This window comes from Macaca fascicularis, chromosome 14 (assembly GCF_037993035.2).
Source record: "Macaca fascicularis isolate 582-1 chromosome 14, T2T-MFA8v1.1".
In the NCBI taxonomy this organism is placed as follows: domain Eukaryota; kingdom Metazoa; phylum Chordata; class Mammalia; order Primates; family Cercopithecidae; genus Macaca; species Macaca fascicularis.
Genome location: NC_088388.1, coordinates 45,256,643 through 45,270,519, shown reverse-complemented (window position 1 = coordinate 45,270,519; position 13,877 = coordinate 45,256,643). Strand labels below are relative to the sequence as shown.

The 13,877-nt window shown below is 34.1% G+C and overlaps 1 protein-coding gene across 5 annotated transcripts in view; it reads left to right on the top strand.

The window, feature by feature from the left end:
- PRMT3 (protein arginine methyltransferase 3) overlaps window positions 1–13,877 on the top strand; it is a 128,703-nt gene that overhangs the window by 61,752 nt on the left and 53,074 nt on the right. For all 5 annotated transcript variants that reach the window (XM_045371609.2, XM_015434975.3, XM_065528380.1 and 2 more), the window contains one exon: window positions 8,174–8,252. In XM_045371609.2, coding sequence (XP_045227544.1) covers window positions 8,174–8,252 — 79 coding nt within the window. The remainder of the gene's footprint in view (window positions 1–8,173; window positions 8,253–13,877) is intronic.

The window sequence follows — 13,877 nt, the reverse complement described above, 5'->3', positions numbered from 1 at the left end:
ACAGATAGTGTGGCTACTACGTACCTGGCACTCTTCTAGGTGGGATAAAGCAGTGAATCTCATATTCAGTGTAAGGTATGCCTATTCTACATATTGTTCTGTACCTTGCTTTTTTCATCAATAATAAGTTTCCCTCTAATGACTGCTATAGCTGCATCCCACAAATTTATTCAATTCAAAATACACCCTTGTGATTTCTGCTTTGGTCCATGGATTATTTAGAAGCATGTTTAATTTCTAAATGTTAAGAAATTTTAAAAATATCTTTGTTATTAATTTCTAATTTAATTTGGTTGTGATAAGAGAACACGCTCTATATGCTATCATTCCTTTAAATTTGTTCAGACTTGCTTTATGGCCCAGCATATGGTCTCTCTTACTGAATGTTCCACACTGATTTAGAATGAAGTACTCTGTTATTGTTGGAGTGTTACATAATTGCCATTTGAGTCAAGTTGGTTGATTGTATTGTTCAGGTCTTTTAAATCCTTATTTATTTTGTCTGTTAATTCTGTCAATTACTGAAAGAAGAAGAATGAAATTTCTACCTGTAGCTCAGGGTTGTCTCTCTCCAGTTCTGTCAGGTTTTGCTTCAGGTATTTTTATGTGGTTATTAGGTGCATACACATTAGGTTTTTAATGTGTTATTGATAGTTTGGCTTCTTTATCATTATGAAGTATTGTTCTTTGTCCCTGATAATGTTTTTAATAATTGTAATTTTCTTATGGTTAATGTTTAAATGTTATGGGTTTTCCCACCCTTTTTCTTTAAATATAAAAACATAGATAGGTTAAAAGTGGATTTCTTCTGTATAGCACTTCCTTGATTTTTCCTTTTCTCATCCTCTCTAACAATCTTTTCCTGTAATCTTAATGTCTTTTTAAAAAAAATCAGTTTCACTTTTTCTTTCAAAATAGAGTATGAAAAACTGTTGTCTTTTTAGCTTGTGATTATTTGCCATTTTCTTTTTTAAAATTTTGTATACAAATAGTGTATAACAATGATATAAAATTCACAAGATATGAAGAGGTTATATTGAAGGGTTACTCTCCTTCCCTTCCTATAGCCCTACTATTATATTCCATCTACAGAGGCAATGATTTTGTCTACTTGTGTACTGTTCCACACATGCTATAACCATTTATCAGCAGATATGAATGTGTTCTTTTTGCTTTCACCCACATTATTGTATATTATATATGCTAGTTATATAAATCTTCTTTGTATAACTTTTTTAGTTGTGAAATGTACCATACACAGAAAATTACATAAACTTACAGGTACAGTATAACAAATAGTTATATAATGAACACCTGTGTGATCATCAGCCAGATGAAAATATAGAAAGAAGACATCCAGATATCATTTCTCAGTTACAACTCCCTACCCGAGAGGTAACCACTCTCCTGTCCTTTATGATAATCATTTCCTACCTTTTCTTTTTGCTGTTACCACTTATACTTATATCCCTAAACAGTGTAGTTTATATTTACCAGTTTTTGAAATTTATATAAATGGAGCAAAACATATCTTTTTCTTTTTTAAATGTGTTTTTTTTTTTTGCTTTCTTCACTCAGTCATGTTCATAACATTCATTTATTGCCTATAAGGATAATTTATTTTCATTTCTATAGATGTCATTGTATGAATGTACCATAAGAAAACACATTGTAGGAAAGTGTTTTTCAAATTTTACTGTTGGTGGGCACTGGATCATTTCCAGTTTATTATCATGCAAATAATAGTGCTATAGTGTGCTTGTATGTGTGTGCTCTTATACTTAAGCACTTGTGTCTAGGTATACAATTAGGAGTAGAGTTGCTAGATCACAGGGTATGCTGCTCTTACATGTTAATGGATAATTCCGAAGTACTGTACTTTTCCAAAGTACTGCAGTAAAATTTTATTTCATGCCTCCATAGACTTCTCAACCCTGGGGATTGTGTGACTGCTAATTTGGTAGTCATGTAGTATTTTTCCATTGTGGTTGAATTACTAATGAATTAATATATTTTTTGTCTTATGAAGTAATTGTATATAATTATTTTGCCCATTTTTCTTTTGGGTTGCATACTTTTTTTTTTTTTTAACAATTAGTATTCTTCATTGGAGATGGAAAATATACAAATGTATATATGTGTGTGGGTGGCCAATATCTTTTCAGACTCTGTAACTTCATTGTTTTTATGAGCAGAGGTTCTGGGATTTAACATAGTCAAATGTATTGGTCTTTATGGTCAGTACTTTTTTCACAGGAACATGAAAATATTCTCCATAAGCTCTATACCTTTCCCCTTTACATTTAGGTTGTTTTTATGAGCAGAGGTTCTGGGATTTAACATAGTCAAATGTTTTGGTCTTTATGGTCAGTACTTTTTTCACAGCAACATGAAAATATTCTCCATAAGCTCTATACCTTTCCCTTTTACATTTAGGTCTTTACTCCACTCATACAATTGTGGGAATAAAAATTGTCGTAGTTTTCTGTGGGCAGTTTGATAATACATATCAAAATTTTGAATGTGCATATCCTTTAATCCAAGAATTCTACTTTAAGAAATTTAGCTTGGCCAAATACATTAAACATTGTACAAAGATGTCTATGTGTGTATATGTAGATGCCAACACAACATTTCCTACTCATTCTATGGCAAATAAGTGCAAAGGGTAAAGGTATCCCTGTTGAGTGATATCATCAGCCGCCTGTATTTTGCCAAGTGCGTAACAGTATAATATAATCTTTATCAGTCACTGTGGAGCTGTAAAGAAAGTATCTTACCCAAACGGATTTTATATAATTACTTTGAAAACTCTCATGTAATTTCATTATCACATTTATTATAAATTAGGTGGATATTATTAGTACATTTTAAGATGGAAGGGTCAAGTGATAGACTGCAGAATCATTGAAAAAACTTTGTGGTAAAAATGTTTAATATCTAAGGCTATTATAACAGTGAAATAAATAGAGATTGTATTGAATTCTGTAAGACCTTAAGTTTGGTACTTTTTTTTTAAGCAGAGAACACAGTAGATTAGGAAAGAATGCTTATTTATTTGCATTTTGGATACCTCTAGAACAGTGGTTTTCAATGGAGTGGAAGAGGGGACAATTTCGTACTCCTGGGGATATTTGAGACATGGGCAATCTCTGGAAACATTTTAGATTGTTATAATTTGGGACTGTGGGTTGGGTGGGGACAATGGTGCCAGTGGGTAGAGGCCAGGAATGCTGCTAAACATCCTTCAGTGGACAGGAAAGCCCCTACAAATTTATCTGGCCCAAAATGTCATTAGTGTCAATATCGAGAAACCCTGCTTTAGAATGATTGTTTCTATGCGTTGATAATAACTTATTATCAACATTGCTAGGTTCCTGTGGCTCTCTCTGAACACGTAAAGCCACCTTCAGCATGCTGCCACTGTTCTGCTTCTGTCAGTTGTGTTGTTTACCAAGAGCTTGTTGTGTTTGTTTGCCTGCTTATTTATGTAAAATCAGTTAAATATGAACACAAACGATTGATAAGATTATATAAAGGATACAGTTGGTTTTTTTCTATGCAAACAAAAGTGACTGCTTTGGAAAAACTCAGGAAGGAGAAAACACTAAAAAAAAGCTGTAGAATGGAGTGAGTAAATTGTTTTACTCATAAACAACTGTAAATTGTTTGTAAACAAATTGTTTTACTCAGTCCATTCCACAGTGGTTTTTTGTTTGTTTGTTTGTTTGTTTGTTTTGGTGTTTTCTCCTTCCTGGGTTGTCGTTGTCTCCTCCTAGTTTGAAGAGTAGGAGTAGGAGGGTGGAAATCATGGAATTCAAGGAGGATTCTCCACTTGGCAAGTGCTGATAGATTTTTTTTCTTCTATTTAACCAAACCTGGAAATTACTTAAAATCTATGAATGTGGTTTAGATAGGGAAGATGATGAGGATTCCAGTCAGTGAGTATGTCCTCAAAGAATGCTGGCAAACAAATCTGTATGTTTTTACTTAAAATGTCTTGTTTCCCATTAACAACTGACTGCCAGCTCCAATCACATTAAAAAAAAAAATTCTATCTACAGTGAATGTTACAGAATTTGAGAGTAATACTGGAAAAAATGTTATCAACCGCTTATTATGATTCAGAGATATACTACATAGAAATTATGATTAGATTATATAGGCTTGTGTATTTGTTGCAGGTAATCTTTTATCTTTAAACATTTCAGATTATTGATTCTTTGTCGTCCTTCAGATTAACTCTTCCATTTTATTTGTAACTCTCCCTTGCCTCACTTTTTTTTTAATAGTTAAATTTGCCTAAAGATGTATCAGTAATTCAGTTATTTGAACTACAAAAAGTTAGAAAGGCACCTTATACTGAAGGTATCAAAAGTTTCATTTATCACTAATGTATCTAATCCAAGAAAATATCATGAACAGCCATTTTAAAAATAAGATTCCCACTTCAATGAATGAGGTTAATATTCTAGTCCCTGATTTAATTCCATATGTTCCTTTACAGTAACCATTAAAGTATAAATGCAATATTTAATTTTTTAAAAAGTAAATGTTACTATTGAAAGAAGAATGCCCATGAGCATCATGGGAGAAAATATCAGGCGTAATTCTCCTTCCAGATGGCACCGCTACAGGTGAGGCAGCAGCCTGTGAAATTACAGTCTGAATTACACTGCAGATGAGCGGGGCATTTGGACCAAAGCCTTCTGGTATCAGTAATAAATGACTTGGTTCAGAACCAAGGACAATTCCCAGGAATTTAAAGGCTGTTGTATCACATAGGGAGCCTATCGTAAAATGAAGTTTAGCAAAGGGGAAAGTTGAGAGAAAGGACAATGACCATTAGCAATACATATATGAATCTTTTCATCTGCTAATATTTTTAACTGGATATTTTATCTCACGAATGTCTTATTCTATATATATTCTAGTATGTGCATTGATTTTTCCAAACTAATATTTTCACAATGAATGGTGGCTAAGAGCCAGTTGCCAACTGAGATATTACTCTGAAATGATCGCACACCTGTTGTAAATTCTAATCTTGTTTAATATGGTCTATGGAAAATTTTTCATTTTTGGAATGCTTGAATCCTTAATTACAAATGTAGTATAATACACATACTAAATCTTAGTTTCAATTAGGCAAATCAATTTAAGAGGCAACATACAAGGGCAATTCAGAACTTGTGTAGTGAGATCAAGGTTCAAATTCTGTCTCATTCACTCCCCAATTTATGTGACTGAACTATTATTTTAGATCTCAACTTAACATAAATAAATTAAATTGGAATAACAATAAATGGTGCTTTGGGGAAGAATTAAATAATTTTTATAGAGGCATTACAATGAATTTTAACAATTATCACCACCATTGTTTGTCAGTTTTAATTTTAGAAAACAAAATATCGGCCGGGCGTGGTGGCTCAAGCCTATAATCCCAGCACTTTGGGAGGCCGAGACGGGCACATCACGAGGTCAGGAGATGGAGACCATCCTGGCTAACACGGTGAAACTCCGTCTCTACTAAAAAATACAAAAAACTAGCCGGGCGAGGTGGCGGGCGCCTGTAGCCCCAGCTACTTGGGAGGCTGAGGCAGGAGAATGGCGTAAACCCGGGAGGCAGAGCTTGCAGTGAGCCGAGATCGTGCCACTGCACTCCAGCCTGGGAGACAGAGCGAGACTCCGTCTCAAAAAAATAAAATAAAAAGGAAAAGAAAACAAAATATCATTTTAAAATAACATTTTAATTTGTACCACAAAAAATAACAAAAAGCAAGCAGTTTCCTTTTAACAAATATATTACATATAGTATTAATAACTTTTATTCTTTTATTCATTTTAAAGTTATATATTGAGTTCCTACTATCTACCAGACACATTTTCAGCCTTCAGGAATATAGCTTCAAACAATATGACAAAATCCTTAGTCTTGGAGCTGTTAGTTTTGTAAGGAGACAAAATATTAACAAAAATAAATAGTATTTTAATTCATACGTGCTATGATGAAATACAAAGCGGGATAAATAAATGGAGCTTGATGAAAGAAAAAGAAAGGATATTTTATATAGGAACATCAGAGAAATTCTTTGTGATGAGGTAACAGCAGAGCTGAAAGATAGAGCCAGAATACTAGAAAACAATTTGACAATGACAAATCAGTACAAACTTTTTTGGGCTTTTGTCTAAAAAGGATTGGACTGTAATTAATACTTAATTTGTACTAAAGTGTTAATTTTATTTATTTTAAGTTTTAAAACACAGCAATCTTGCAAATAGGGACCATTTTTTTCACCAAATCTATTAATGTGTTTTACCAGCCAGTCTTTTCCTCATAAGATAAATAGATGCCTTCCATTTAATAATTCCTTGGCATAAATTATAATTCACTATAAGCAACAGTTGAATGCCTATTTATAAGCATTTGTGTGCGTAATCTACATGGATATGTCACATTGGTAAAGATTTCTTAGTTGAATCCCATAAGTCCCTTGTTCTTTGAATACATAGATAATATTAATGGGGAATTAACTTGTGAGAATTTTACATGTTACTGAAGTACTCTATCCAGAAAAACAAGTTTCTGTCAAAGCCGTAAGTTTCCTAAAGTAACATATTGATAAACAAGCTTTGTTCCTAAGCCTTTGTTTAATAGGCAGTTATTTTTGTATCAATGAATTAGTGTGTTGGGAGGAGTAGGTCAATACCAATGTAGAGTTGCCGGCATTCAGTCCAGTTCCTTCATAAGTGATTCAAGCATGAGAGCTGTATTTTCTGTAAATTAAAATTGCTGTTAATCTCTTGTGAAGATTATCCATTCTGGGTTTGCAGGTTTTTCTTATTCTAGAGAAACCTTTAAAATATTTTTTGTTAATGTGGTTAAAGAATACTTATAGTTACCCCACTGGTCATTTATTTGTGCACAGAACAAATGAGTGAAGACAGTTTTGATATAGAATGCTAAAGTAAAGGTAAAATTAATGTTGGTTCACCCTAAGCAATAAGGTGTGCTATGTGCTGAGCACTTGGCTTTCCCTGCTGCATAGGGCTGTTGGGGTGTTGGACCCTAGAAGGAGAAAGACTGACTGAAACTGAGAGTGGTTTTTCAGTCATGATTATTTGTCATTTGTTTAATAAACTGTGAAGCACAGTATTAGAATGTAGTGTGTGACACCAATAGTGGCAAATTCTTTTTTCATTTGTACTGTATCATTATCCTTTCTTGGTAGAGGATTCATTATCATACTGTAAAATCGGTAGTATACCAGGATCATGTTTCATGAATTATATTTCCATAAACACTAGTTCTGCAAGGTGTTGATAGATGTTAAGTAGAAAAAAAGGTCTGTAGTCAGAAAGTAGGTAATACTGGGTTAAAATATGTTCAGCAGTTCTGTTTACCATAACAACTGCTCAGAACTTTTAGTGTGCTTGTGCGCATTATGAATCTCTAGTAGGAGGATATGGCAGCTGGCATTTCTTAAACCTTTTTGACTAAGGATCCCTCTCCTTTCTTGTGTCTGTTTATTTTATTTTATTTTTTATACCTAAAAGAAAGTCACTATACAGGAAATTATTTGGGAAATGGTTTTCTAGACTAGAGTTTCTCAACCTTAGCACTATTGACATTTTGGGCCAGGCCGTTCTTTCTTGTGAGAAGCTGTCCTGTGCATTGTAGGATGTTTACCAACGTACCTTGGCTCTACCCAGTAGATGCCAGTAGCATCTCCTTCATCCCTCACCCCTAGTTGCAACAATCAAAAATTACTCAGACATTGCCACATGTTCCCCAGCGGGCAAAATCAAGTGGAGAACCACTGCTCTAGATGGATGTTGCATCATTCCAGGGAGTTATGGGGCTTGTTAATAATTTCTTTCCGAACATTTTTTAATGAGGAAGAAAGAGTAGTCTGGAAAGTAGAATCATAGGTAAAGAACATGCAGTATATTCTACCACAATAAACTTTCTGAGTTCACTTTATAAGCTGGCCTGATTTTCCAATAACTTTTACTGCAAAAAAAAAGTTTCAGATTTTGCAGAATATTATTACATCTATGGCAGAAACAAAAAACTATTTTGTAATTAAAAGAATAGCACCTATGTTTAAATTGACCTGCTTATAACAGTATTGCACATTTCTAAACTTTTTTTCCCCCTCTTTTTATGCAGGGCTATTTTCTTCTGTTTGAGTCTATGTTAGATTCTGTCCTTTATGCAAAGAACAAATACTTGGCAAAAGGAGGCTCGGGTGAGTAGAAAATTCTGGTTAATAATCTAATTTTAGTCTAGCAGAACCAAATGAACCTTTGGATTTCAAATAAACTATGCATGGCTGAGGAAGTTCCTGATAGAGATGAAAGATGTTTCCATTACAAGAAGCTTTAAGACATTTGTTTACTATATTGTTGAAAGTAGAATATTATATGAGATATAGAGGACTCCAAGGTAATGGTATTCTCAAGAATGCTTTTATTAAAAGGTCCTTTTAATAAATATCTGAAGACTAGGTTTTGGAAGCTTTTTGATATTCAAACTCAAATCTAACAAACTCCTTTCTATTTTTAATCCTCATATCATTTAGTTTCCTTTTTTCCCAATGGCATGTTTCAGTCTAAGTTGGAGATTATTCACGGCTTCACTAAATATGAAAACCTGACTTCTCTGTGATTTTCTGAGAACATTTTAAGTAGTGACTGGTTTCTAATACGTTTTAAAAGTACAGCATACCCAATCCACATATAAAGGGACCCTAATAAATTTGGAAGGCTTTCTTTTCATGTCTCTGGAAAACATTTAATCATATTAACTCTGCATACTCAGAGTGAGATTCTGTTTTTACAGACCTTCTGCTGTGAGCAATTGTGTCCATACAAAATAATTGTCTTTCAGGACAGGGATTATGTTTGTTTAGCTTAAACTCTTAAATGAGCTCCACAGCTTCTAGGATGTAGATGGAACATCATACATGTTTATTGAATTGAATCATTTAAAGAATCATTAAAACTGAATTGAACAGCATGTTTCTCCTTCACTTACCTCCCTGCATCTTACCTTTCTCAGAGTTTCAGAATCAGCAAGTGGTTTCCATGGTCAGAATACAGTTGGTAAAACTGTCACACGAAAGGGGGGGTAGGCATTTCAAACTAGTGATGCAAAGGACTTGACCATAGTTATGCCTCCTACCATCCATGTTCTATGAAATTACTTTGGCAGTTCTGGTACAGTGAAAAATCAGTAAGACCAGCCCAGTGCAGTGGCTCACGCCTGTAATCCCAGCACTCTGGGAGGCCGAGGTAGGCGAATCACCTGAGGTCAGGAGTTCAAGACCAACCTGACCAATATGGTGAAACCCCATCTCTACTTAAAAAAAAAAAAAAGAAAGAAAAAAAAATCAAAAAATTAGCTGGGCGTGGTGGCGGGTTCCTGTAGTCCCAGGTACTCGAGAGGCTGAGACAGGAGAATTGCTTGAACCCAGGAGGCGGAGGTTGCAGTGAGAGGAGATCCTGCCACTGCACTCCAGCCTGGGTGACAGAGCAAGACTCTGTCTTAAAAAAAAAAAAAAAAAAAAAAGTAAGGCTAAAACATAAGTACAGAGAAAATTCTCCAGAACAAGAGAGTTCTTTTTATAAGAGCATTTAAATGGATTGCCTTTCTTTTTCAAAATGTGCCCATTTTGTCACTTTATTTTCTGCAACCATTTCAAGATATGTTCCCAATCTCTGTCATGAACCTGACTAGAATTTTTAGGTATGTTTTACCCTGCAACAATTGGCTGCAACTTTCTATGATTGCAGCGGCTTTGTTTTTTTAATGAGTACTTACAGGTTGAATATCCCTTATCTAAAATGGTTGGGACCTGCAGTGTTTCAGATTTTGTGTTTTGGGGGGTTTTGGAGTACAGTTCTTTGCATTATACTTACTGGTTGAGCATCCTTATCTGAAAATCTGAAATGCTCCAATGAGCATTTCCTTTGGGTTCATGTCAGTGCTCAAAAAGTTTTAGAACATGGAGCATTTCAGATTTCAGAGTTTCAGATTAGGGATACATAAACTGTAACATTTAATGACTTAAAAACAACATTATCCATCATTTGTTGACCATCTAGTGGCTGCCAGACAATATGCTCTACCTTCATTTACGTTACTAGACATAATCCTCACAATAGCCCTTTGAGATTTTAGAAAGTCTCCTAAAAGTGTCCTGGATGACACATATTAAATGGCCAAACCATGATTTTTTTTAAACTCACATCTGCCAGCCTCCAAGATTCATGTTCTTTTTACTAAACCTTGTTTCCCTACTAAAATGTATTTTTAAAATGTGATTATTGCCTTGATGTTCTAGGGAAGATCCAAGTAACTGTTTCCAGACCTGCCTGACTTGATCTTATTGAGGAACTGACAGCAACTTAATACATTTAAATTGAATTCTCACTGAAATTCATTAAGAACGTACAGCAATGTGAACAATGACAGAGCTATTTCTTATCATCAGAAGGATAAAGTGGAGGCTTATATATCTAGCTCTTTCTATACTTTTATATAGCTAATATTAGTGTTAAGATAATACAGAAGTATATTTAAGAGAGGTCAGCATTTAACTCCTTAAGCAGTGCTGTTGAATGTTACTTGTTAACAGAATCAAGAGAAAGAAAGAAAATTCAGAAAAGAGTAACAGACAATAGTTTAGTCTATTTGTGTTTTTGAGTACGTTTTAATGAATATCACCGGTCATTTAAATGCTCATTGTTTTATTGCAAAGCAAAGTTTTCCTTTATGTTTTTCTGAAGGAAAGATTTACCAAGTAATTAGTAGTATGAAGGTTATAGAAAGAATGAATGCATGATGAGAGAGGGAGAATATTGAAGGCCCATACAAATGTGATGGGACCACAATTTATTTTTGCATGAGTTTAAATTCAATTTATGTCTCACCATACATATTATAGTGAGCAGTAAAGGCTTTATAAAACACAGTCAATAACTTGGATGTTCATCTACCCCATTATCAATCAAGCAGTTCCACTGTATTAGAGTTATATATTTATTACCCTTACTTCTAAGAAAAGTAATTTTGTAAAGTTCATGAAAGCAGGTTTACTAGCAATGATTTCTACTATTTCTAGCTAATATTTACTAAGCACTAATTGTGTGTCAGGAATTGTAATGTTTTACATGCAGCCAACAAGAAATGAGGAAAAGTGGGAAAATATTGTTTATGGCCAATGGGTGTTTTTACAACTACAATTAAGACTAAAATAAATGTATATTTTAGGATGGCAACAGAGAATATAAATGTTTTATATGCTAACAGTGTCAAATACTCCATCTCACAAAAATTGGAAAGGGAATGCAGACAGCAGGTAGAAGTGTTCACATTTTAATTGCTTTATCTTCAATAATAGAAACTTAAGGAATATTATTTAAAGCTGACAGATCAAGTAGTAGAATTATTAAGTACATTTAGCACTACAAAGTTAACATTAAATTGAGTGATGAGGTTGGTGGTGGCAGATCCTGTCTATGTCTCTTGACCATGGTGGTGATTGCATAACTGTGTGACTTTATCAAAGCACATGTAAATATATACCAAAAAGAGTGAGTTTTGCTGCATATAAATTATACTTCAGAAAAGCGACTTTTAAAAACAGCTGAAGTAGCAATTCCCACCTTCTTCGGGTCAAATGAATTATTACATGATTTGATTCCTAATTTTTCTGAAAAATACTTTTCTTTAAAACCGTGTACTAACTCTGTGCCCACCTCTGTACTTGTTATTAGTATTATCAGTGCAACTCTTTAACATACAGAAAAAAATTGGTGTGAAGAAAAGAGAAGGCCCAAGAGGGTGTGAGAAAAAGAAAAGGGAAGGGAAATGATAAGGGAAATATACTAATTTTATTATTGCTTAAGGTAGGAGTTTAGTAAATAGTGTAGAAAAGAGAGAACTAAAGATATTATACTAAGGTTATACTTATAAAAGTTAGCTACTACAACAAAAATACAAAGATCTTTCTAAATATAAGGATTAATACTTTGGGAAAAAAATCAAAAGACCATGTAGTGAACTATTTCTTTAAAAAATGTATAGATACAGAAAAAATAACAAAATGGTAGCATCAGGAACATAAAACTGTTTCTTATATCAATAAGTGTAAATAGGCTAAATTTACCCATTAAAAGAAAAAGAATCTCAGATTGGCTCGCCAAAGAAAGCCCAATTCTGTGCACTTTGTAGAGCCACACCTAAAACAAAATAATTCGGAGAAGTTAAAATAAAAAGAATAAAGACATTCAGGTAAATGCAAACAAAATGGAAACAGCTGTCATGATATTGATACCAGACAAGGGGGAATCAAGGCCAAAATATTATATAACCAATCATTTTAATGGGAGTAGGGCTAAAGAGCAAAATCATGGGCCCTCTTTCATAGATAGCCAGGTGTGGTGGCGTGCACCTGTAGTCCTAGCTACTTGGGAGGCTGAGGTGGGAGGATCGTTTGAGCCCAGGAATTCAAGATTACAGTGAGCTATGATTGTACCACTGTACTCCAGCCTAGATGACAGAGACCCTGTGTACAAAAAAAAAAAAAAAAGGATAAAATTAAGTTTACGTAGAAAAATAAACAATGATAAGGAAGACTGAAATAGAAGGGTGCAGGATGGGGAGTAGCAGAAAGAATAGTGCTACCAAATATTAAAACACATTATAAAGCCTTAATAATTAAAACAATATATTATTGGTTCTTGAATGGAGAGATGCGTTGAAGAGAATGGTATAGACCTAACTATATGTGGCATCTCATGTAATTGAAGAAATGATTTACTGTAGCAAATTCTATTGAGACACTTGTGTAAAAAAAAAAAAAAGTTTAATCCACACTATAAAATTGTACACTGAATTTCAAATCAAAGATTAAATGCAAGAGAAGTCAAATGCTAAAAATACTAGAAGGAAACATAAGGTTTATAAACTTGGGGGAAGGGAGTCTTTCTAAATAAGAACTTAAATTCAGAAACCCTGAAAGAAACATTGTAAATCTAATTGCATCTATATAAATTTCTAAATGGCAGAATATGCTATAAGCAAAGTCACAAGAACAACTACATACTGAAAATAATTTTTCAATTTCTGTCACAACAAAAAGCTAATCTCTCCCACATATAAGTAGATTATATAAATAAATAGACTACAAACCCAATAGAAAATTGGACAAATAATTGAACGGTGGCTCACAAAAAAGGAAATACAGATGACTCTTAACATGTGTTCAGTCTCCGTCATACTAAGAAAAATATCTTAAGAAATTTAGGCCGGGCGCGGTGGCTCAAGCCTGTAATCCCAGCACTTTGGGAGGCCAAGAAGGGCGGATCACGAGGTCAGGAGATCGAGACCATCCTGGCTAACCCGGTGAAACCCCGTCTCTACTAAATACTACAAAAAAACTAGCCAGGCGAGGTGGCGGGCGCCTGTAGTCCCAGCTACTCGGGAGGCTGAGGCAGGAGAATGGCATGAACCCGGGAGGCGGGGCTTGCAGTGAGCTGAGATCTGGCCACTGCACTCCAGCCTGGGTGACAGAGCAAGACTCCGTCTCAAAAAAAAAAAAAAAAGAAAAGAAATCTTTGCTTTACTCAAGGTCACACAGAATTTTCCTGTGTTTCCTTCTTGGAGTTTCAGTGTTTACATTTATGTCTATGATTTATTTCAAATTAATTTTTGTGTATAGTGTGAGGTAAAGTTAGATATTAATATTTTCTAGCACCCTTAATTGAAATGCTATTCTTTCCCATGAATTGCTTGGCATATCTTGAAAATTAATTGACCGTATTCATGTAAGTCTATTTCTGTGTTCTTTTCATTTGATCTTTAAGGC